The sequence below is a fragment of the Arvicola amphibius genome, chromosome 14, assembly GCF_903992535.2.
Source record: "Arvicola amphibius chromosome 14, mArvAmp1.2, whole genome shotgun sequence".
Lineage (NCBI taxonomy): Eukaryota > Metazoa > Chordata > Mammalia > Rodentia > Cricetidae > Arvicola > Arvicola amphibius.
Genome location: NC_052060.1, coordinates 54209107 through 54233792, shown reverse-complemented (window position 1 = coordinate 54233792; position 24686 = coordinate 54209107). Strand labels below are relative to the sequence as shown.

Sequence of the window (24686 nt, the reverse complement as noted above, 5' to 3'; positions counted from 1 at the left end):
TAATTTTGTTTTGTTTTCTTGACAGAATCTCGTTTGACTCAAGCCAGTTTCAGACTCACAGTGTAGCAGATGACCTTAGCTCTTGGTTTACCAGGTCCACTGCAAACTAATCAGACTCCACAGTATTTTTTATCATGTATTTAATATTATGGTATTTTCAGGGAGGAAACCATTCCCTTTTATCAGTATCCTCTAAATCACTCTTCTATTGTGGGATATTACGTAGTATTAAAATTTCCACTGTCTCCTTTTGTCCAAATTACTGTCAGATTGTTAGATTGTTTTTAGAATATATTATCATAAATGGGATTTGGTAAGAATCTTTTCAGAAAGATTGTATGAGTTCATGATCTCATAAATAGCTGAAGTATAGCATAAACATAATGAAAATGTGGGTAAATGTGATCTTAATTGCATTCAATTCCTATTCATGAAATAAAAGCAGCAAAAAAATGGATTGATATATCGCTAACATTAAAAATGATTCAATGTGAAGCACTTAAATTATGAACCCAATTATTGTAATAAACAACCAAATCTTTGGGATTTGATAGGAGAAAATGCAACCAAATTTGATTTTTTTAAAAAAATTCTTTTTATTCTTGACCATTAAATATAGTATTTTATTTTTATTTGCCACTTATGTTTACTTTGTTTTCTGGGCTTTGGAGGATGCGGGTGTTCACTAGTGGGGATCAATTCCAGGGTCTCGCCCAGACCTCAGCCAACATTTGGTCAGTACGCCACATCCCCAGCCGTGCCTTTTCTTGACCTAATTTAAAATGGATATCTATTGTGTGGTGGTAGTGCCATTAATTCCACACTGAGGAGGCAGAGGCAAGCAGATCTCTGTAAGGCCAGCACAGCAGGCCATTCCAGGCTATTCAGTGAGACCCAGTCTCAAAGAAACCAAAGAAACAAAACACCCAAAGGAAAACAAATTAAATAAAACAGATACTATGACTTGTAGACACTTTGCTATAAACGATGTGACCTGGTGTTTCTGTTTCAGTGTTTAATGTTTAGACTTTCCCAGCCCATGTCTATATCAAGCATTCCACAGCGAGAGATAGTTGTTCCTCTGTTGGGAGAAGGCGGCAGCTTGTATTTCATAAATAGGATTTCATTGCAATTTCAAAGGCAGATTCACCGTATGTTAGTTTCTCATTGGTAACTAGAATTTAATAAATAGGTAACTTAACAAATGTGTTAAGTGTGTGGGACGCCGGATGAGAATTACAATAGTAAACATTTGTAGTTGCTGATCTTAATTTATGATGAATTTCAGCTTGGGTAAAACTTTTAGGTAAACTACATTTTAAACCATCACCCTGTGTATTGACAATGAATTAATTCAGTATCATGCCTGGTTTTCAAATGAAGGTACTGAAATACTGCTGTGTTTTTAATATGTAAAGATTCTAAACCAAACCACATACCTTTTTGCTCAGAAGTTTTTACTGTTGGCCTGAAATAGGAAACACATCGTAGAAGCAGTCCCTCCAGTTCCAACTGTACAGATCGTTAATGAGTGCATCAGAAGGGAGACATTCTTAAAATGTCCTGACCCTTCTGGTCATTCTTTCAATAACCCCCTTCTTCTTTAGCTCTGTGAGAAACTTCCACCTCATTCATCATGTTTTATTATTTTTAACCAACCTGTATTCATTATCAAATATCAATTATTATCGGTCATCAAAACAAATTGATAGCAAGTATCACTGAGAAAAGACTTGACCATTCCTATACTTTTCCTAATGCATTTGAAGAGTGGTCCATGAATATTTTATTTTGGTTTTGTGTGTCCAGAATTATAAGTGATGGTATTATATGTTTTTATATAACAAAAAATAAATATGTAAACATTTTACGGGCAGAATAAAATTCTGTAATAGAATACTGAAATTCAAATTTTGTATAATTTTAACAAGTTATTAAATACTATTGTGATTGTATTAAATGTTATTAAAAATGTGAAACACAAGTTCTTGGCCAACATCAAAGTACTTGTTTTCTTGAATTTTAAGATAGAATCTTAATACATAGCTCTGGCTTGCTGGGTAGTCCAGGATAGCCTTGAATTTGAGCAATCCTCGTCTGTCAGTCTCCTGAGTGGTGGAATTGACTATTGATAAAGTCATTTATATAACATTCTCAGAATAACTTACTACAGTATTTAATACACTGTTCATGGGAGGTCATTGTATGGGAAGTTTATCTGTAAGGGCACATTACATTTTGCTTCTTTAGTGGTTGACTGGACTAGAATGCAAACCATTTTTTTCAGTGCCTGTTTCTTTCATCAGTTGTTACAGAAACTCTTCTGTGCCAACGTGAAATGGCAGCGAGTATGCTGGAGAGGAGAGTACAAGTGTCTCCTGCCCTGATGCAGTTCTTAGCTTTAATGTTGCCTTCATCTGGGAAATGTGATTTTTCTAGAACTTCCCTGTTGTTATTACACGTCAGATTCACCTAAACTCTTACTTTCTTTTTCTTTTTTTAACTGAGATTCTTCTCTCGTACAGTACATTGCAACTATAGTTTACCCTCCCTCCACTTCTCTCAGACCCCTCCCCCATTTCTCCTCTCCCCCCAGACCCAGTCCCCCTCCATTTCCATTCAGGGCACAGTAGGTTTCCAAGAGACAACAACCAAACATGTCAAAACAAGGTACAACAAGATAAGGCAAAAACCTGAGTATTGTTGGTGGACAAGGCAACCCCAGAGGAGGAAAAAAGTCTCAGGAGCAGGCAAAAGAGTCTCTCTCTCTCTCTCTCTCTCTCTCTCTCTCTCTCTCTCTCTCTCTCTCTCTCTCTCTCTCTCTCTCTCAGGAGTCCCACCAAAACGCCAAGCTAAGAGCCTTAGCACACGTGCAAAGGACCAGGTGCAGACCTATGCAGTTTTACTGCTTGTCTCCGTGAACTCACCTGACTCCTAAAACAGTTGATTGGTTTTGTGAGTCTTAGGATTTTCTGCTTTTTACTTTTTTTTGAATAGTTGAGGACCTTTTTAATTCACACTGCCCACTTTATAAGGATAAAATTAAATAACAGTGTTCTAGGTTGTGAAGGAAAACAAACCTTTGAAGTTCAGGAGGGGCTGTGCCAATTAGTTCATCAAGGCATAGAGACACTGCCTGGCACAAGATTGTCTTGTCCTGTGTATTCTGTTTCCTGTTAGAATCTCTGTACCTAGAAACTAGCATTAACTTCTAGTATCTTCTGGTGTAAGAGCCGGTGTAAAAAGCTGAGATGGTTCTCCCTGTGTTATGTTAGTTCCTCTCCAATAAATCCGTCACCATGCTGCCTCTTGTTTCTTGGTGGATCAGCTCAGCAGCTCAGCACCTTAAAGACTGCCTTTTGACTCTGGAGGAGTTCCATATTGCTCTTCTAAGGTTTTATGACATCACAATTGCAGATTAAGTTCATGGTGTTGCAGATTTGCAAAATTTGAATTTATTTTTAAAACTTTATCCATTCATCAAAAGGCAAATAGTACCCAGACTCAAATGAATGAATGTCAAAGCCCCACTATATTGTCATTTAAAAAATGTTACCTGCACCCTGTCATGGACTGGGATTCTATCTTAAATGGCAGTGCCATCATTGGCTTCTAGAGGGACTTGTATATGAGGTTATTTAACTTATTCCAGAACAAATTTAAAGAGAAATTAGAATGTGCCAAGAACACAAACACAGCAGGAAAAAGTGAGCGATCAATAAGGAAATGCTTGTTTCTACTTGATATTTTTTTAAGAATGGGATCAAATTTTAAATATAAGCTTGTTTTGCTTGTTTTTTATTAGCAAGTGAGTTTCACTGCAGCCAATCATTGCATCGCATCTTGACTGAGACTGACGCATTCTTTTTCACTCGTTGGGGCGTCTTGCAGTTTTTCATGAGAAGCATTGTTAAGAAGAGTACCAGCATAGCAGCATAGTGCTCAGGGTATATCTTGCATGCGTGTGTCTGTCATGTTACTGACTTGGTTCGCTCCCCCACTCTCGTTCCTACCACCCTTAAGGAACTTACTTGATCTTTGTATCTGTTGAGATACAAATGTCTCTTTCAATCCAAAGGAAACCTACACTTTGGTAGTTCATCTTGTAAGCTTTTATGTATGTAGCATCAACAACCAATATGTAAACACTGTTTTGAAGACATAAAGGGAAATGTTTCAACACTTTCTGGGTCTTAGAAGTTAATTTTTTGGGGCGAGGGCAGATGTAAGCAGGCATTTCCCTGCTCCCTCTTAGAATCCTGTTTGTTAGAAAGTCTTTTTCCCTGGCAGAAATAGCTTCTCTGTTGTTTTCAATGGTATTAATTTATTTGCTTTTTTAAAGGGAGAATTTCAAGTTAGATACCCCTTTGTGATTTTAGGGAAAACAATGCCTTTTTTTCAAAGGAACTTAGAGCTAAGTTGTTCATGGTGACCCATGCGTGGAATTCCAGGTCTCGGGGGTTGGTAAGTTCAAGGGTAGCCACTGTAGCCACTGCTTCTTCATAAGTTCAATAACTGCCTAGAATACATGAGAACTTGTCTCCAACAACAACAAAAAAAGCTAAACTATTAATAATAAATGAAGGTATGTAGGACAAAAAGTTTAAACTGCTCCGTCCTTTCATGGAAAAAGAAGTTGGTGACCAGCACGTTTTGTTTTTTTTTTTTTTCTTCCAGTATCAAGTGATTGGAATGGGTAGCTAAAAAGGCAGGGTTCCAGCTGGATTAATTTCCTGAGGAACCTGTCTGGCCCCTCGAGCCCTCCCTCCTGAGGCTTGTTTGAGTCAGCAGCAGTTGACTGCAGGCTCCTTTGAATTCCCCCTTTCAGGGTGCAGAGAAAAGAGTGGGTGGTTTCACTGTAGTTTCGGAGTTGCTAACGAAGATTCTGGAACCCACACTAATGGGCTCCCTTATAGATGCCTTCTCTGACCAAGGTGGAACTGCTTCAACCTTCAGGGCTTATTGTTGCCTAGTAAAATTTTACTGATGTAAAAGTTCTACATTGGAACATAGTGTTGTCCCCATTGAGAATCATTTTAAATCCACTTTTTAAAAAAAAAAAAAAAAAGAAAGAAAAAGAAAAATGAGATTGTGATTAGTAGCTTTCTGCCTTTTTTTCTTGCACTTTAGAAAAAAATTGTTTATTTTTAAATATAACAGGAGGATAGAGTCCAAATCTGTATTCCCTTTGATCTTTGAGACCTGCTGGAATTATAGTTGAAATGGACTCTAATGAAGTTACAGGACAGGAAAGGAGTCTTCTTTAGTCTGCTTGGCTGGGGGTGCCATATTGGATGCATGAATAAATTTCACATTTCTTTATTCTTGCTTCTTATTTCATTGCTTTTAAGAACAAACAGTTCTCCAGGTCTGGGCGGGAGAATTAATGGGATTCTGATAACAAAGAAGTAGAAAAGAGAATTGTGAAATCTGTTCTATTCATTGGTGAGAGGTGGCAGTCCCTACCTGAGATAATAAATTGTTTTTCATTACTTGTTCTGTAATTATTTTCTAGTTTCTTTGTTGACAGTGCATGAATTATACCGATGCTCTTGAGAACCTTCATTTAGCTGTGCAAAGAGAGCAGCCTATGAAGATTTCCTTACCGAAGCTAACTCTTTAGTAGCTTTTAGCTAGCTGGAAACAGAAATATTGTGAAGAATCTATTATTTCCTTGAGAAGAAACAAGTGGGCCACTGCACTTTGTTTTGCCTTTGTATAATGACCACAAGGGCCGACTGACTTTGAACTCCTGAGTAGGCTTAGTTTTCAGAGAATGAGTAGATGAACAAACACCCTCTTCCCCAAGGAGACACCTCCCTCCATGTCAGTTACCCAGCCACAGGTCCATAATCATGCTGATTCAGTGTGTTCCTGTGGTCTAAGAGCACCAGGGCACAGTAGGTGCAGCGTGAATATCCAAGCCTGAGGTCAGACTTTCTTTTCTTGTTGTCAGGGAAGCCTTGGGCTGGTTTATGTTTGTTTGAATTCTTTTTCCTTTGTTTTTGAGACAGGGTTTTAGGTAGCCTGGCCTGACCTCAAATTGAATGTACATCTGAGCATGGCTTTGAACTTGTGATTCTCCTGCTCTTCCATTGCTGGGCATACACCATAAGACCTAAATTCTGAGGTTCTGGGGTGTTGGACTCAGAGCTTCCTATGTGCTTAGAAAGGAATCTACCAACCAAACTACAGGCTATTGGCCACTCCTTAACACTGAAAGCCTTAATACGGAGCCTTGATATGAAATATGAAATCCCTTGGCAACGTTTCTGAAGCATACTGGAATTAAGAAAGTCTGTCTTTGTGAACTTTGGAGAAGTTGTGGTTTCATGCTGAGACTCTTAAAAACACCTCTTCCTGTGGCTTATGTTATTTTTGTAGACATCCTTACTGGGAGTTTTTCCTTTAAAGTTCAGGATTGAACCTGTCATGTTTTATAACGTAAACTGCTGTACCTTAATGACACTTGTGAATTATTACTCAGTAGTGGATAATTGGGAAGGGATCACTTTCTTCCCAATAAGTACTTTAATCCCAGATGTTTTGAAGGACTCACAATGAATTCTCAGACATTGAGAAGATTTTTCTTTTCTGTTTAACCTGACAGCTGGTGGGTTTCTGACTATTTGACCTTGGAATATCCAGAGGGTCACCAGGATTAGTGATACTGCACAAATATCAGGGGCTTTGCCCTGTGTAGTTTATGTAATTAGAATTTCCAATTTTTCATTAGACATTTGTTCATTTTAAGTTTTGCTTTTGTTTTCGAGACAGGGTTTCTCTGTGTAGCCCTCACTGTCCTGGAATGTACTCTATAGACCAGGCTGCCCTCACAGAGATCCTCCTGCCTCTGCTCCCCAAGTGTTAGGATTAAAGGTGTGTGCCACCACCACTGGCTTATTTTAAGGTTTTAAAAATATATTTCTGAATGTAATTATAACATTTTTGTGGATTTAAATTAAGTTACTATCAAAACTTTAAAATATAAGCTTATTTGAATTGCTTTATTATTTTTAAATATCCAACTAATTTTTTAAAATCTAAATGAGCAACTGATTCTAAACCCAAATGACTCAAAAAGTCATGGGCAGATGACTCAGTGGGTAAAGGTACTTGCTGCCAAGCCTGATGACCAGTGTTCCACCCCTGAGGTACACATGGTAGAAGAAAAGAACTGGCTTCCACAGGTTGTCTTCTGGCATATTACCGGCTCTCTCTCTCATACACACACACACACACACGCACACGCACATGCACACTCACACACATTCACACAATTAAATAAATGTAATAAGCTTTAAGAAACTAGTGTTGGGTATGGTAACCAGCACATACCTTTAATCCTAGTGTTTAGGAGGCAGAGGCAGGCAGATCTTTGTGAGTTCGAGGCCAGCCTGGTCTTTGAGTTTTAGGACATCCAGGGCTACATAGAGAAACCCTGTCTTGAAACAAAAGAACTAAGGAGCTATAGCCTGTCACGCCTCGTGTTGAGTTGTGTAGTCACATTATCTTAGGTGGAAAGAATGTTTTCTTTTGCAAGAAGTCTTCCTTTGTGTGTGAGGTTCCACACAGTCTTTCTATACATGCAGATTCCTGCGTTGTATTGTTGTATTCCAGTGTTGTTCTGTTGGGCAATGGGAGCTGTATATTTTTGTTCTCCTTATTGTTAGTGTGAAGACAAGGCCATAGGTGAAAGTTTCTGTGCTCTCCACATGTATGTCACCACATACACCTCAAAGGAATTGTATATCAATGATCAATGACTACAGAAACATTGATGTCTTAGTTTGATAGATACTCCTTTTTTAAATGCATATGTATTTATATCTGGGGAGGGCGGACATATGTCATGCATGCCTGGGAGGTATGACTTTCCGAAGTAGAGGGTAATTTTTGTGTGTCAGTTTTCTTTCTGACAAGTGAGTCTCAGAGTTTGAACTCAGGTCTTCAGGCTTCTCAGCAAGTGCTTTTTAATCAATGAACCATTTCATCAGCCTTAATGAAGCTATTTTAAACATGTGAGTAGCCAAGAAGCTGAAACAGCTTTGAGCTCCTACAAACCTACATGAACTCACATCTCTAGCATCTTGCCTTTACACGTAAAAAGTTTTATCATGCACTTGAGATTTTAAAAATTGTGTTTCATTGACACCACGGACATGCAGAGGTATATGTACACTGTTGAACGATTAGTGAGCTAATTTCTCTTTGTGACTTGTTCTTAGCACTCTTTCATTGCAGGAAGAGTCCTCATGAGCATATACAAATGGATGTAATTCAGAGATTTCATAGGCCGGCAATGATAATAAATGGTAGCCTGCGTTAATGTCTCATTGCAGCTTGCAGTCAGAGCCCCAGTTCCACGGAGGTCCCTGATAATCAAAAGCCACTGTTCTCACTAGGACCCAAAGACAGCTCGAGCAGTACCATCCACGAGAGGGGTTAGTTCAGGGTAATTAAGAATAGCAGTAGCAGAGGAGAGGTTTTTACATTCTAGTTAATAAGAGCCCTTTCTTAGACATGATTCCTACAGTATTGTGTACAGGACTGCATGGAGACAAGGTAGAATGGCAAAGTGCTTGCTATCTATCACCTGCTTCAAGCCCAACAACGCACTGTTTTATTGACAAAGCACCGTACTGTCTTGCAAAGATGCTTATGGAGGCTGTGACAACCAGTGGTGGCATTGCACTTCTGGCCTTGAGGGTTCCCGTCTTAGCAGTGCACCTCTTACTGTTACTCCCTCCTAAATGCAAATGATTTCAGACCCAAGTACCTGCACCTGTTGCCCAGAGGTATTTACTCCGATCACTAGCCTAAAGCAGGGAGAGTTATTGCTTGACATTTTATAGCTTGGGGGGAAGAAACTGTCTTTGCAGAATCATTTGTTCAGAGAGGAGAAACAGAGCAAGCAGTTCATTTCGCTCTAAGCACCACACTTTGGCAGTATCCACATTTGCGCAGCACCAAGATGCAGTATTGATTTTTTTTTCCCCCTCACAGAAGCCTCCCACTAGTTCTTTCTTCAATTGTCAGCATTGCAAGATGGATTGGATTACATTCTGCTGGTTGGAATGCTTTGGGGGGGCATTGAAGTAAAAAAATAGATTGCAAGTACAACTAAGAATAAATGCAGTAAACGTGGTTACAAGGCTTTAATTTAGGGATTTCTTGATGTTGGTCATGTGATCATTTAACGGGCTACTTGACCATCACACATTTTTTTTCCTCTTATTCTCCCCCAAGACTGACACCATAACTCTGCCCTACCTAGCAAGACCTACTGCTGATGGGTGTCACTGTGTGGAGAGTCAGGAAAGCAACCTGTCAGATCATCCTTCCAGCATGTGGAACTATGGGAAACTTAAATCTCACTTAGCCTCTGTTTATTCCCCTGTAAAACAGTGACCTTAATAGCTCCCATCAATAGGGTTTTTGAAGGATCATTAGCTGCTAAACATGTGAAATATCTTCAGCGGGGTTTCTGACAGTGCTGAGATAAAATTCCCAGCAATGACCATTTCGGGCTGCAGAAGAAAACTAAAGCCAGACAGCCAATGGTGAGTGTTTCTTTGTGAAAATTTGCTGAACTTCTGCCAGAAACAGTAGGAACCACAGCCCTCTGGCATGAAACCTCCACTTACCCCATCTCCCCTTTCTGCATCATGGTATCATTTTTTGCAGGACAACACTGTTCCTATTATGTTGTGGCCAGGTAGATTTGACTGGATTTGGAGTTGAGGACAGAAACTACAGCCCAGTACTGTTATCAGTAAAAGTACCGGCGGGAGTGCCTCCTGGCTCCCTAGCTCCATCTGACTGTGGTTTCAGTTGAGAAGACAGTGCAGGCACACATTCTCAAAGGTCCAGTCGGCAAATGCTGGAAACAATAGGAGCTGAATCTTTTCCATGCATGCTTGACTAGCTAGGAAGAGCAACAAGACAGGAGAGAAAAGAGAGAGAGGAGAGAGAGGGAGGGAGAGATAGGGGGGGGAGTGAGAGAGGGAGAGAGAGAGAAGACTTGGCAGGAAAGAATCTCCAAGGCTGACTTCAGAAGTCCCCTTAGACCGCAAAATGTGGAGACATTCCCAAAGGCTCCTAGCTTCAGTGCAACATTTGTGTTCAGCCATTGGTTGGCCATAGAGCTGTATACAGAGATGGGTGATCCCTAGGAATCCAGGCTGAGAAACTGGAGCGATGGGGAGGGACAAGGAAAATGCACACTAGGGAAGAGTCAGAGCTATTGATCTGTGCAGGGCCCAGAAGAAAGTACAGCGGTGGCAGCAGCTTGGGGGACTGAAAGCTAAATTCAAAGCTGCCAACAGGATATTGTCTAAAATGCACCATTTTCAACAACAATTCTGTGAGATCTGCAAACAATCTAGTTGACCCATACCCAGGAGAAAACCCGTCTAGTAGAGTCCGCCTTAGATAGAGGCCCAGATGATAGATTTAGCTGGTAAACATTTCAAAGCAGCTATTATGAATACGTTCAAAGATTAGAATGAAACCATATTAGAGAATTAAGAGGAATTATGATGACAGAGAGTTAACAAATGCACGGTCTCAGTAGAGAAAATTATTTTTAAGCGACCGCAGAGACAGTCTTGGCACACATCTTTGCTCTGTCACTGTTGTAAGTAAATTAGTGTTCTCCTCGACAAATACACACATTTCAGTCACCTGCGCTCCAGGATCCTAACTCTGAGGGCATGGAGCAGAGCTGAAAGCTGTGCCCTCCCAGAAGATCTTACCAGGTGACTCTCTGGCACGGTCACAGTCAGTGCTCAAATATATCTATTCTAGAATGGCCACTTGTGAATAAAAAGGATTTCATGTAAAGGAAGAAGTTGCATTAAGAAATGGAAGCCACACCCATGATTTTGTCTGTAAGTCAGGAACAAAAAGGGGTAACTTTTTCTTTTCCCCGGGAATATGTTTTTGTCATTCATTGGGTTTCTTTAGTGAAAACCCTGGGCTTTACTGAAGATGTTCTGACTTCCTGTGACCTTACATGGCAGGTGCCAGAGGTCTGCGTTCACTCAAGATTTCATGTAAGCAATGCGAGGTGACTGAAGAAAGCACACACCACATATTTATTAAAAATGATTATAAACCGGGTGGTGGAAGTGCACACCTTTAATCCCAACTCTCAGGAGGCAGAGGCAGGCGGATCTCTGTGAGTTCGAGGCCAGCCTGGTCTACAAGAGCTAGTTCCAGGACAGGCTCCAAAGCTACAGAGAAACCCTGTCTTGAAAAACAAACAAAAAAGTTTATAAAGGTTTTCCATAATTGACATCTGTGTGTTTTCTCCGTCCCCATAAGTCTTTGGTTAAAATACCCCATCCAGAGAGATGCTCTCCTGCGACAAGGGAACCCTGTCTAGTTAATAAGACACTTTTGAGAATTTTCTTGACAGTACCTTATGATCTACATTTTCCCACCACGCTGCATCCGTGCCCAGTGTCCATACCTCAGAGAAGTAGAGCGAATGCATTTTCAATTGTGGGTCACTGGGAAACAATGTTGAAACATCAAGCATGTGTTTAGAAGGATACTGTTCAGACTCATAACCTGGGAAAATCTTGCATAATTTTTCACTGATTTTATTTGTTCAGGAAAGGAGGTGAGAACTTAGAAAAATGCAGGATTTTATTGGCTCAGGTTTTCGAGATCTCACACACACACACACAATTCAGTGTCTGTTCTTTTCATATGGATGTTTAACCGTTGTCTGCTTTGTGTTCGTCTGTGTAGTACAGTCCCACCAGAACCACTCTCATTACCATTCTGCACCATTCCCTGAAGCTGTGCACGTACAAGGTAGTGGAACTGTGGCTAAGAACCTCATCAGCGCCTAGCAGGCAGAGTGTGTTAAAGATGAACGTCACGCGTGACCAGCAAGCACGTTTGTAAAGACAAAGTTCAAAGAAAGCAGTTAGTCAGAATTTGGCAAGGAGATGACTTATGATCTGAAACAATAGAGAGCGTAGCTTCAGGTAAACAGTGTTTGTTGCGGTGAACTCTTACATTCTTTACAGTGGAAATACAAGAACCCTGATCTCCTTCCTCCTGTGGGTTCCATACTAGACATCCCTACATTAGTAAAGAATGCTAATCATTCTTCCTTTATGGGATCAGTTTGGGGGACTGTGATGTAGACTGTAAAATTTCCTGTGTTGACAAAGCAGCCAAGACACCGAGCTACCTCACTGCTCGAGTACCTTTCACAGGCAGAAGAAAATCCACTTAGAATCCTGCACACTGACAAAAACCAACATTAAAGGGCACAGCCTCGAAATCACAGAACGCTGTAATCAATTCTGGGCTTTTTTTTTTTTTTTTTTTTGACAAAATAGTACCATGTGTGAACTATGCTCCAAGCCAGTCTTTTAATAGCGTGTTCTAATATTCCTAAGATTTTCTAATAATATAATTTATTCTGTTTTATTATGGAATTATAATTGCAAATCACCTCTGCCTTTAATGTAGGTTGCACTCTAAAATTTTATTGATGCTACTTCTTTGAATTTGCACATTGCTTTCCACAGAAATAAATAAGAGCTTGTGAAGCCATACAAATGATTTTAAATAAGACAAATGTATCAGTATGAGTTAAATTGCTTTTTAATATAGGATCAGAAAAGGTGTCATATGTAGCTGACCCTATAAGGGAAGGAAATACCTTTTATACGTTTGTCCAGGTAACCATCATGTCCTGACGCACCAAGCTGTGTGTGCATGCTCCATCCTTGCCAATTGCACACACATCCTTGTGTCCACTGTTCTCATGTTGTTTTGGACCTTAGGAGGACCTTCCCAGGTTTGGGAATTGCCACAACTCCTGAAATGTTTATGTTCTAGGTTATATAATTATTTTCTCCCCTCTGGAGTCCGTACGTATGCTTTTGTGCTAATCAAGTTATAAAACCCTTTTGTAGGGTGAGGCACCTCCTAGAAGGGTTTGAATTAGTAAAGCCATTATGCAACACACAGAGAGAAGGGGTTAACATTGTGTGCTGACCCAGAAACACTCAACACTCTGTGCTGAAGTGTATATCTTGAAGGAGCTTTTTCCCTCTTTTTTTCAGAATTTTTCTTATAATTGACTCTAGGAAGTGAGCCACATGATAGAGTCATTAACACAGTGGAGATAAGATACTAAAGAAGGCTAAGCATGGTTCACACCTTTAACCCCACCTCTCAAGTTTGGAAGCAGAAGCCCGTGATCTAACCTCATCTGCACAGCAAGTTAGCTACAGAGTAAGGCCCTGTCTCCAAAACAACAAACAAACATGAAACATTAAAAAAAGGAATTTCGTAGATGGTGATAAACAGGAAGATGGAAATGTGGCTTCAGGCGTCATCAGAGGTTGTTGCTATGGTGACTCCTGCTCTGGTAGCTCACCATAATAGTGTGGCTAGTGCCCCTCGTCTCTCGATCATATGTCTTCACCCATTACTTTCTCTGCTTCTTACCATCTGCCTGTGCTTAGTGCTAATTCAAGGGATCTCTGGTTTGGGATTTTGGTTTGGATTAGCCTGGACAGGTGGCTCAGATGTTTGCCATACAAGCCTAATGACCTGAGTTAAACTCTAGAGCCCACGCAAGGTGGCAGGCGAGACAGCTACGGAAGTTGTGCTCTGGCCTCCACTCATGTGCCCAGCAGATGCATGCTTTCATAATAAAAATTTTTTCAAAAAAACTTGAAATTTTAGACTTTCATTCAGAAATCCTTTCTGGCACATGGACCTGTTGGATCATGTGTAATTCAGAGAGCACTTAAGCACTTTCTTGTGTCTTATGGGTAGAAAAGCTAATGCAATGGTAGTCCATTAATTTTCTGGATTGTGTAGCTTGAAGAACCTTCCTCTTTGTTGGTCTTTGCCGCGCACCGCGCCCCCGTGTCTGCGCTCTGTGCGCTTAAACCCAGTTACCGAGCTTCAGGCAAGGGGCAGGAGGTTAAAATACACAGAGACACACACAGACAGAGAGACAGCGACACAGGTCATCCTTGAATTTCCCTAAAATGCCCCCTTTATTGTGTTCAGGGGCAGATTATATAGAGATAGCCACGCCCCAGCCAAACCCACCAGAAACCACTCTCCTGCCGTCAGGAACTCCTGAAGGTCTCGTGCTCAGGGCAGCTGTAGGCACTCAGATCAGGGATTACAAGAAATTCAGGATCTGGGGTCTCACTGCTCCCGACAGGTCTTTATTGAAATGAGTCGGCTAGTGCTGTCTCCTGACAGTGATGTCACTTTTCACAACAGTGTCTATGCATTTAAAATGTTGTGTGCCCTAGTATTTATTATTTTCATAACTATCATGGATATTTTAGGAAGAATTTCTAATATAAAGCAGTTTTATGGTAATGATACTGACAATAATTAATACGTGTACATTAAAAGGAATGGTAAAGATGGTGTGTGGCAGAGTGTTAGTTTTTTACACACGTGACGACTCTTCCTTGATTTGATGTTTAGATATTTATAAAAGTGTTCATGAAGTCAATTAAATTTGTCATTTTTATATGAACTTGCCAGACAAACGATATTTAGTTGTGTTTATACTAAATTATATACAAAATGGTTTTTTTAATGGTAGATTTAAGGTGTCTGATAAGAAGAGTCGATATAAAGATGCATAAAAGTACTTCATAGTAACCTTTAGAATGAGAATTAAGAATAAATTAATTAATTAAGAATAAATATATGGATCCCTGACATCTCTTGACTCTAATGAATCATGTCTCTTGAAAATTCCATATTGAAATCATCTGTTTAAGACTTGAGTTTCTGTTTTTTGTCTTCTTTACTTGTAGGTTTCAGCAGGGCCGCCTTACCCTTCGGGTTAGTTAGACGAGAACTGTCCTGCGAAGGCTACTCTATAGACCTGCGATGTCCCGGCAGTGATGTCATCATGATTGAGAGCGCAAACTATGGTCGGACGGACGATAAGATCTGCGATGCGGACCCCTTTCAGATGGAGAACACAGACTGCTACCTCCCCGACGCCTTCAAAATCATGACTCAAAGGTAGATCCGTGTGTACACATGTCTTGTAGCCAGCAGTGGTAGACACGAGTGTACACATGTCCTGTAGCCAGCAGTGGTGGACACTTGTGTACACATATCCTGTAGCCAACAGTGGTCAATCCGTGTGTACATGTGTCTTATAGCCAACAGTGATACATCCATGTGTACACAAGTCCTGTAGCCAACAGTGGTAGATCCGTGTATACACATGTCCTGTAGCCAGCAGTGTTAGATGCGTGTGTACATGTGTCCTGTAGTAAACAGTGGTAGATTCGTGTGTACATGTGTCCTGTAGTAAACAGTGGTAGATTCGTGTGCTCACGTGTCCTGTAGCCAACAGTGGTAGATATGTGTCCTGTGGGCAATAGTTCAAGTTAGTCTTTCCAGAGTGACCCAGGTGCTGCCTACAGCTAAACTTGTAAATTAAACTGTTAGAATTTTAGTCACTAATGTTAAATCTGGATTATATTATGTTTTCCGCAGCATTATATCGTCTTAATATAAATGACAGGATATATAGGAATCTAGAACACTTACCTTTATTTCATATACCATAAAAGGAGATTTCAAAAGTAAGCCGGTTTCTCAGGACTTCGACAAATAGAAGTATTTTCTGTAATCATAAAGGATGTGGACGGACAGGGACACACACACACACACACACACACACACACACACACACTGTGGAGCTTGACAGTAATTGTTCCTTACCATTATTTTGTTTTAAATGAGTTTTCACAGAGATTTAGACTCAACATTGAAATTGAATGGGAAGTGTAGTGTTTCCATGGGAACCCATCCTTCTCTGTGTGTGTTTGTGTGTAGATTTTGGTATGGACTTGTGTTTTCAGCTTCTGTTGGTAAAGGCCCAGGAGTGAAACTACTGGGATAAATAACAAAAATCTATGCAAAATTATTATTGCTCCATTAGGTTTTCTATAACCTACCTATAAATCCTGGATCTTAGCAGGCTGAGGCAGGAGAACTATGAGTTCTAGGCCATTCTGGACCTCATGGAGAAATTCTGTCCCATGCCAATCTTTCCTCAACCACATTTCTAAAGGTGTGGGGGAGTGAAGGAGGTGGTAGGGAAATCTCTCCAGGCTGTCTTCCGAAGTGGTTGCTTTCCCATTTTTTTCCCCTACGATCAAGGAACGGGTGGGATTGTTGCCCCACACTGTCCCTGGCTTTTAGTGTTGACTGTTTGAACGTGAGCTGTTTTATAAGCATCTCCTTGTTTCGGTTTGTAGTTCCTTAATGATGCATAATGTGGAACTTGCTCCCATGTGCTCACTGCTTTCTGTGCATGTTCCTTGAGCTAGAATCTATTAGTTCTTAGACACCCCCCCCCCCCAACAACTCGGGCTTCTTGTTCTGTTTTAAGAATTCTTTGCACATTTAGGATGGAAACCACCTTCTCAGTGACGTCATTTATAAATGTTTCCGGCATGTCGCTGGCTTTTGTTCTGTGTTCTTGGTCCTTAAAAGCAATAACAGAAAAAGGACACAGATGCAAATTCAGAAGCATCTAGCTAAGTCGGATCCCGTGTGTCCCCATGGGATTGGAGATGAAATCCTTCCAAATGGCCAAATGACCTCCAATGTCTGTGTGAACAACTTCCCTTTGCCTAGCCATAACCGCAGGAAAGGTTAGTGGCTTGGAACGGTGCTGTTCATCTATCAGATAGGCTGAAAATGAGATGCATGGTGTATTTCTCAATGAGGGTATCTGTTCTCTTCAAAAAATAAGTAGATAGGGAAAACATAGTCCAATGAAGGTGCTCTCTGTAATTCAAGCAAATCCTCCTCCTTCATAACTTCATGCATTACTTGAAACACCCAATTCTGTGTCCCGTCCCCCCCTCCCCCCGTACAGTTCACGTGCCACTGTACCGTATGCGAGTCAGGCAAGGGCCTGGAGATTGAAAGAACACACAAAGAGACCTGGGTCATTCGAAAGAAGATCAGCCGAATGCCGTTTATTTAACTTTGGGGAAATCCTTATATACCTCGCTGCTGCGCAAGGATTTCCACCCAGGCAGGTGGGAAATTACCACACCAACGATGGAGTCAACAATGCCCTACAGCTAATCACCAGGCGGGGCAGAGGGAGCACAGGAACGAATAGGATGCTTAGTTAGCTGACCAGAAACTGTCCTCAAGATGAACCCCAGGAACAACGGTAGACCCGGGCCCTACAATTACTCAAGATGGTTCTGAGGATAAGTGAAAGGTAGCAATATAATTTCCTTGCAATCTATAATTGAATAAATAATTTTTGTCCACAATTGGGAAGAATAAAGTTCAAGGCAGTATAAAATGGGATGCCACTGAGTGTTCCGTGCACCATGGTTCGTGTTAAGTGTGCATATCGTTGTCTTCAATTGCATATAAAAGATTGTAATTCAGTCTGCAAGAGCTGAGTATAAAATAGGTATTTACTCAGATGTGAGAGAATACCTGGATACCTGGTTAGAATGTAATCTGAGATTGTCTGGCTCAATGAATTTGAGCATTTTAAATTCTTTCCCCTACTAAGTCCCAGTTGATTAATGACAGAAAGCAGATAGATGCTCTTGAACATAGCATAGTCATGCACCCCAATGAATTCATCTTAAGCTTAAACATTTCTGACTCAGATAACATGCTTTATGGAGGCTGTTTGCCATTGTAACCCACAGTTAGAGAGGAGCTGGGGTCTGCTGCTGATCACTGTGAGGGAGGAGCTGCATAACTCTAGCCCAGGAAAAGATCAAAATTTGAGTTTCTCCAACCATGTATAATGTTGCACCATGGTGAGGTTGAAGAAAATCCTAAACTGAGCATCCCAGACCAAGGCAAGCCTTCATTAGACACAAGGCACCTAACTCTTGGCGTTGTGTTTTTAAAATTTTGGAACCCAAGCAGCTCAGTGAACACACTGCCATGTGTATTTGCACACAGTCGTGTGTTGTCAATATGGCCAACTAGTTCAACTATACCTCAATTCCAGCATTGCTTTGTCCAGAGGTTTCCATGATGTACGAGGAGTAAGTATACTAAATTGACACCTAAGGGTCACATAATTTAGCATCATTATTACTTATAAATTCTGTGGAAGAAAAACCCTTGATCTTTACAGTCATTGCTTTTCCTGCTCCCTCCTGCTTCCCTTCCTCTGGGACACAATATCATAATGAGATTTCTAAATTGATTAGCAGATCACCCAGGAGAATACCAGGCTTTCTGTGTAGGGGTGGTCAGTGCAGACACAGTGGAAACGTGATGTGTGAACATGGAAAGGATATGAGGGATGAAGGAAAGAAACACATACACTACTCCTTGACTGTCCACGCCATGTGAGTATGTATTCTTAAGAGGGTGGAGCCATTATAGGTAGATTTATAACTGTGGATAGTAGCTTGCTAGTTCTTTCTGGGAAACTAGGAAACATCACCAAAGTTTTAAGAGTTCTATCAAAATGGTCTAAGGTCAGTTCTTAAGGAATTAGTATTAAGAATCTGAGACACTAGCCGGGCGGTGGTGGCGCACGCCTTTAATCCCAGCACTCGGGAGGCAGAGGCAGGCGGATCTCTGTGAGTTCGAGACCAGCCTGGTCTACAAGAGCTAGATCCAGGACAGGCTCCAAAGCCGCAGAGAAACCCTGTCTCGAAAAACAAACAAACAAACAAACAAACAAAAAGAATCTGAGACACTACCCCATTGTGTAAACAGTGCTTGATAAAGATACTTCTGTCTAAAGTCCAAATCGTAGATGAGGTATGTAAGATTGGAAGTCTGGCCTCGAAATAGAACTACGGTTTAGTGATCCACTTCATTTGTTAAAATGGGCTTTCCCAGTTGAGTTTCCATAAGAGAACATCTGGATTGCAACATAGTGCTGCCTGCATGGCACCACAACCAGAAGGGCTACCATGTGGGGCCCCCCTTTGTGACAGTGCGGGAGTCAAAGCATACGTCTACTGAGAACACTGTTACCTGCTGGCTGTGTCCAAGGTACATGTAAAACAGTGAATTTTTTTTTCTTTATTTCTGTCTGAGCTCCCCAATAATTTACCATGTGTAATAGGCAAGCCTTCTATACCCAAAAGAATAATCTGAAACATCTTTGCCTCCGGTTCTTTCATCGGAGAGACCCTAAACCCGGAGGACACTTCATGTGTTATTTCCAGGCTTGGGACCCGTCTGTGCCCTGCATATACCGTGACACATTAGTAACTAATCATCACTCTATTCCTCTTGTTGGTCCACTTGTTCAGCAATAGTCATGAGACGGGAGACTTTTGGAAGTAGGCAAGGGAGGAACAGGAAGTGAAGAACTTGTTATGGATGAGTACCTGTTTTCACTAAACTGATAAGACAGCCAAAGGCATTTGGAAGTTAATGCAAAGATTGTCTGGCAGGTCTGACTTAGGGGGTTGGAAAATGCTGCTGTTCCTTGCTTGCCAGACAGGTACACGCATACACACTTAGTGCCCAGCAAATAGCCACTACATGTGTCAAACTTATTGTTCTTGTACAGATGAATGTTATTACAGATGTAAAAAGCTTACACGATAAAATGTGAAGTTATTTCCATAAATTCTAAGTGCAAGAGGACTCCATTTCTTGTTGCTACAATACCTACAGATTCAGAAATGGAAAAGATTTAAATTTTGGGAATGGATGATGTTGAACTGTCTACCACTATTATCAGATCTTCAAATGATTATCTGGGGGTATTGGCATAAATAAAGGAATAATTCAAAAGAGAGTAGCTGAAGCCCCATTTTTAAAACTGTAGTGTACTTGTGGCTTATAATTATTTAATCAGCAGGATGACAATTTGAACATAAACACTGTGCTGAAAAGGGAAGACAAGATTGAGATGATTTCAAAAACATTTTCATAGTGGAAACGTGTAAGGACCCTATTTGTTGTATGTCATGATGTAAATTGTAAGGAAGTCTGTCATATTTGACTGGTGTAGTTTGAAAGAACCATAGGAAAACCAGTGAAAGTGTTTTTGCAGCTGGATTCTCAGTGAATAATTATTGTGCTCACACAACCAGTTTACTCTGACAGCACAGAGCCTCAAGTAGTTTAGTGAATTTTTCTGTCTATAAACCCTCAACAAGTGAGCTATTGAACAGTGTACCAGAAAAAAGCACTTTTATTTCCTTAATGCAGAAAATTTCTTTTTGGAGAGCTCAAATAGATAGACTAGAAATTCTCCCCTTGTAGACTAGAAATTCTCCCCTTGCAAAGCTACCATTCTGCACAGGGAGAGGGACACAGATATTTCAGTGAACTGTTGTGTTTGCTTTGGATGCCAAAGCTTTCATTACTGCTTCCCACCAATACCACCCCAGCAGTTAAGAAGCTTGTAACTCAGTTTCCATTCCTGATCGTGAAAGTGAAATTACTATTACTCTTTGTTCTACTTTCCCGATCATGTGTAAGAGTGAACAGGACCTGTGTTAATAACTCTGAGTAATGTTCAATTGGTATGCTTATCTCAGTAATTTATCCTAAATAGGTTGATTTTAATTATTGTCTCAAAAGATTTACTTATTCTTGAATAGATTATTAGACAGTTACTCTTACAGATAATGGTGGCTTTTTTACAATCTTTGAAAAATAATTGTGGGTACACCTTTCAAGTTAGTAACAAAGAAGATTTCTGCTCTACCTTGAAACTTTGGTTAATAAACAAATTTCAATTTTGCTGGAAGTTCTGAATCTCTATGACTTGAGTACAGCCTAGTTGGCATCCTAAACCTCAAGGTGCCGCATTGTATGTGTGTTCCTGTGCATCTGGTGAGAAGCCTGTGCTCTGTTCTCACTCTGCTCCACGGCAGAGCCATTGCTAGGCACCCTCTGTTGGAGTAGTGCTAGGCTATGGTGTTTCTTTAAATAGAATTGTTGAACCCCAGGTTGTCAGCACAAGGCAGGAAGGAGGCCCTCCCTCTGCCTCCACTGCCATTCAACACACTTGGTGAATCTGCAGCTTTTCTTGTGGACAGCACACTTCATTCCATGGCTGCATGCATATTCTTCCTATGTGGTTTTAAAACTCACGGTGTGATGTCCTTTTGAGAAAAGTGGAGCTGCTTGGCACAGAGGCTAAAGCCACTGATTATGTGTTGAATGATTAATTCCTTAATGAATTTTTTTATATATTTTTGTTGTTGTGTTTCTGGGTCAGGGTGTGGATGTCTACCCCTGGCTAGCATCAAGTCCTCAATCTTTCTGTTCTACTCTCCCACCCCATCCCCATGTATTGTAATTACAAATTCTGAGTCATCATCTGGAAATGAAATTACATTTTTCAGTAACTTTGAAGTTCCAGCCTGTTATTTAAAATTGATAAACTTATTTATTTTCAAGTATACTAATACTATAATATCAGTTCTATATGAACTATTTAAACAAAGGAGAATGTATGTGGAAACACACACACACCACACACAAACACACACATCCCACATAGAGAACATTACTGTAAGAAGTAGTAAATATCAAAGCTCAGTTACTGGCCAGAAGAATCCATTAAAAGGCAACCACGGTTCTGGCAGACTTCACGATTATAGATTTCTGTTGGTGTGTTGTCTTCTTGACATACAAACCTCTCAGCCTTTGTATTGATCAATCAGTCTTCGAAAGAGGCCGTGTTTCCACGTCAGAGCTCTGAGGAAGTTTTTTGTTTTGTTTCGTTTTAATTTAATTAGTATGCCTTTACTGATCTCTCTTTACTGGCAACAATAAACTTTATACATACCTTTCTCAGACCTTGAGGTCTCTTCTATGCTAACTGTCGTTTCATATCAGTAAACTTGGCTCAGTCTGTGTTTTCATCTGAGTTGATGTTTTGTGGGATTGGGGAGTTTGCTCGCTGGAGTTACTCAGGACACTCACGCTTTCCCGTAGAACCCAAGCCTACAGCTTCTGAGAAGCTGCATTCGTCCCATATGCTTCTTATCCCAAGTGCTTTTTATCTACTTGTGGTGTCAGGTTTATCAACCATTTATCCATTAGGATGGAATGTAAATGGGGAAAAATAAATACCATAGAAGCTTGCCGGTAGATGCAAAATATATTGAGTTTATTTCCTGTGTCTTAGTGGTGGGTTTCACAAATTCTCTTGCTATTGGCTGAATTTGTTTATAGACAGCTACTTGGAATTACCTTTTTGACTACTAGAGAGTTGCTAATATAGATTCTTGAATCTTAGTACAGTAGTATATAATCCTTACAGCTTTAACTGGACAGACACAGGCTTTACATGTTACCTACTGATCAGAATGCAAACTGAAGGATTACAGAAAGGAGAGATTATTAACAAAACAAAGCAAACCAAAAAATGAACCATATTTAACACTGACAATTACTGTGTTAGAAAGATTAATGAATGATAGAATAACTTATGATTCAAGTCATCTAAGTGGCCTTTATGCCCACACCTAATGGAGGAAGAAGCAGCAATGGGGTCTTCACTGCTGGCACCTGGGTCCTCCCTTTAAAAAGAACGTTTGTGAAGCGGCTCTCTTACTCAAATACTTCAGGGGAGAGTCCCCGTCTACATTCTTGTTTTTGCTGACTCTTTCTCATACATAGGGTTTGCCCATTTCACACTGTGTTCCTTGTGTGGATGATGAACTATCTTTTATCTCTGAAGACAGTGTTACTGCTTTTTGTGTGACCTGGGGCTGGCTGGGTGAAAATCAGGCTTGCATGAATATTTTAAAGCTTTGCGTTTGTTTTTATCTTGGACAAAGTGGATAAAGACAAACAAAACTCAGGGTGTTCTTGAATGCTGGCCCATTGTTGTTTGATTAACCATGTACAATATACTCAAAGCCTCCTCTCAGGCTCCTGAATGCTGGAATTAGAAGTGTACCACCACCGCCATGGCTCCTAAACGAGCTTCTGATCTGAAATGGTAATGAATAAAGAAGACTTGAAATAAATTGTGCCTTCTGATAACCACCATCAAGTAAGCACACAGAATAGACATTTAAGCTTAATTGTAAAGAACAATGAGATTGATGGGCAGTGGTGGCTCACACTTTTAATCCCAGCACTTGGGAGGTAGAGGCAGGCAGATCTGAGTTCCAGGACAGCCAGGGTTGTACAAAGAAACCTGTCTTGGAAAACTAAAGGGAGATAGAAACGGAGGGGGAGAGGGAGAGAAAGAGAGGGGGGGGGGATAAGCATTTCTACCAGTTTTCTACCACTGTGTCGTGCAACTTTATATATAATCAGGAATGCAGTGCACTCTGGAGTTTCCGTGTACATTTAATGAGTTTTTCAATCAAATTTTGTACATAGACATGGTAGAGAAAGCCCTTATTTCTTTGTTATTGTTGTTTTGGTTTGGGTTGGTTTATTTGTTGTTGTGTTTTGAGACAGGGTTTCACTGAGTAGTCCTTGCTGGTCTGGAGCTTTCTGTGTAGAGCAGGCTGGCCTTGCATTCACAGAGATCTGCCTGCCTCACCTGCCCAAGTGCTGGGAATAAAGGTGTGCACTACCACATCCAGTCAGCCCTTGATCTGTATTTCATTTTCTGATTAGCAGTCTAACATTCAGCATTTATTGATAAATTTTATTAACTAGCGAATGCTAGCTCTTCGGTTATCTTGAAGCATTTTAAGCCATCAAAAGTCATGGTCCCCCTTATTTTCTAGATATTATATACTGGAATGGTTAACATAAGACTATACTAGTAAGAGTAAAATCACACCAATATTAATGTTCTAGCATGCACATTGGCTGAAGAAAGTTATTGTGAAGAATGAGTTTTCCTGTGCCATTTTACTAATACATATTTAGCTGTCCTGCAGATTTTAACGGCCCATCTTTCTTACCTTACTCAGCCTTTCTTTAAATATATTATAGCAATTTAAATTGTTTAGTGCTGGTTGCTATTCTGCAATTAATTTTGGACCTAATAATATCTGTTTCACATGTTTCTAAGAGAAATCTCATTATGGAAAAAAAAGCAACAGTGGAGAGATTCTGCTGCCTCTTAATATTGGTCCATTCCACGTAGACCCATCAAGGGTAGCATATAAGGAGTAAACATGACAGATGATGAGCTGTCATTTTTCTCTGAAGACACTCTGTCTTCACTGCTTTTTTGTATGCACCCCAAGGGCATGGTTTTAGGATTTCGTTAACACACTGCCTACATGTGTGGTTGAGACTTATTACTGTGAGGGGTACCTGAGAGGAAGATTTTAAGGCTCTGGGTTTTCAAGGTTTCAGTCCAAGCTCACCTGTCTCCATTACGCTGGTCCTGATGGGAGGCAGAATATCATGGCGGGAGATGTGTGTTGCAGAAGAGACTATGCTTCTCCTGGACATTGCAAGAGTGTATCACAGGGAAACACTCTTTCGGGTTTGATTCTTTTCTCCGACCTGTCGGTTTTACCTCCCTCCTTTGTGCTGGCTGAAAGGCAGCTGGACTCTTTCAGAGGTCTGTTTATGATAAATAAGTTCAGTCTGGATTAGTTGTAGCACTTTTATGTTATTTGAAGTTTTTGGCTGTTCTGGTGGAGAACGGTCTGTGGGAAATACTTATGCTACTCGTTATATACTTCATAGTAACCCTGGTGCAAATGTACCAGGCCATACCACACTTCAGATGTTTCCCATGGCACCTA

General features: G+C 40.5%; 1 protein-coding gene across 13 annotated transcripts in view; it reads left to right on the top strand.

The window, feature by feature from the left end:
• The window catches only part of Adgrl2 (adhesion G protein-coupled receptor L2), a 259124-nt gene that overhangs the window by 167266 nt on the left and 67172 nt on the right, over nt 1–24686 (top strand). For all 13 annotated transcript variants that reach the window (XM_038311606.1, XM_038311612.1, XM_038311609.1 and 10 more), the window contains one exon: nt 14829–15042. In XM_038311606.1, the coding sequence (XP_038167534.1) occupies nt 14829–15042 (214 nt within the window). The remainder of the gene's footprint in view (nt 1–14828; nt 15043–24686) is intronic.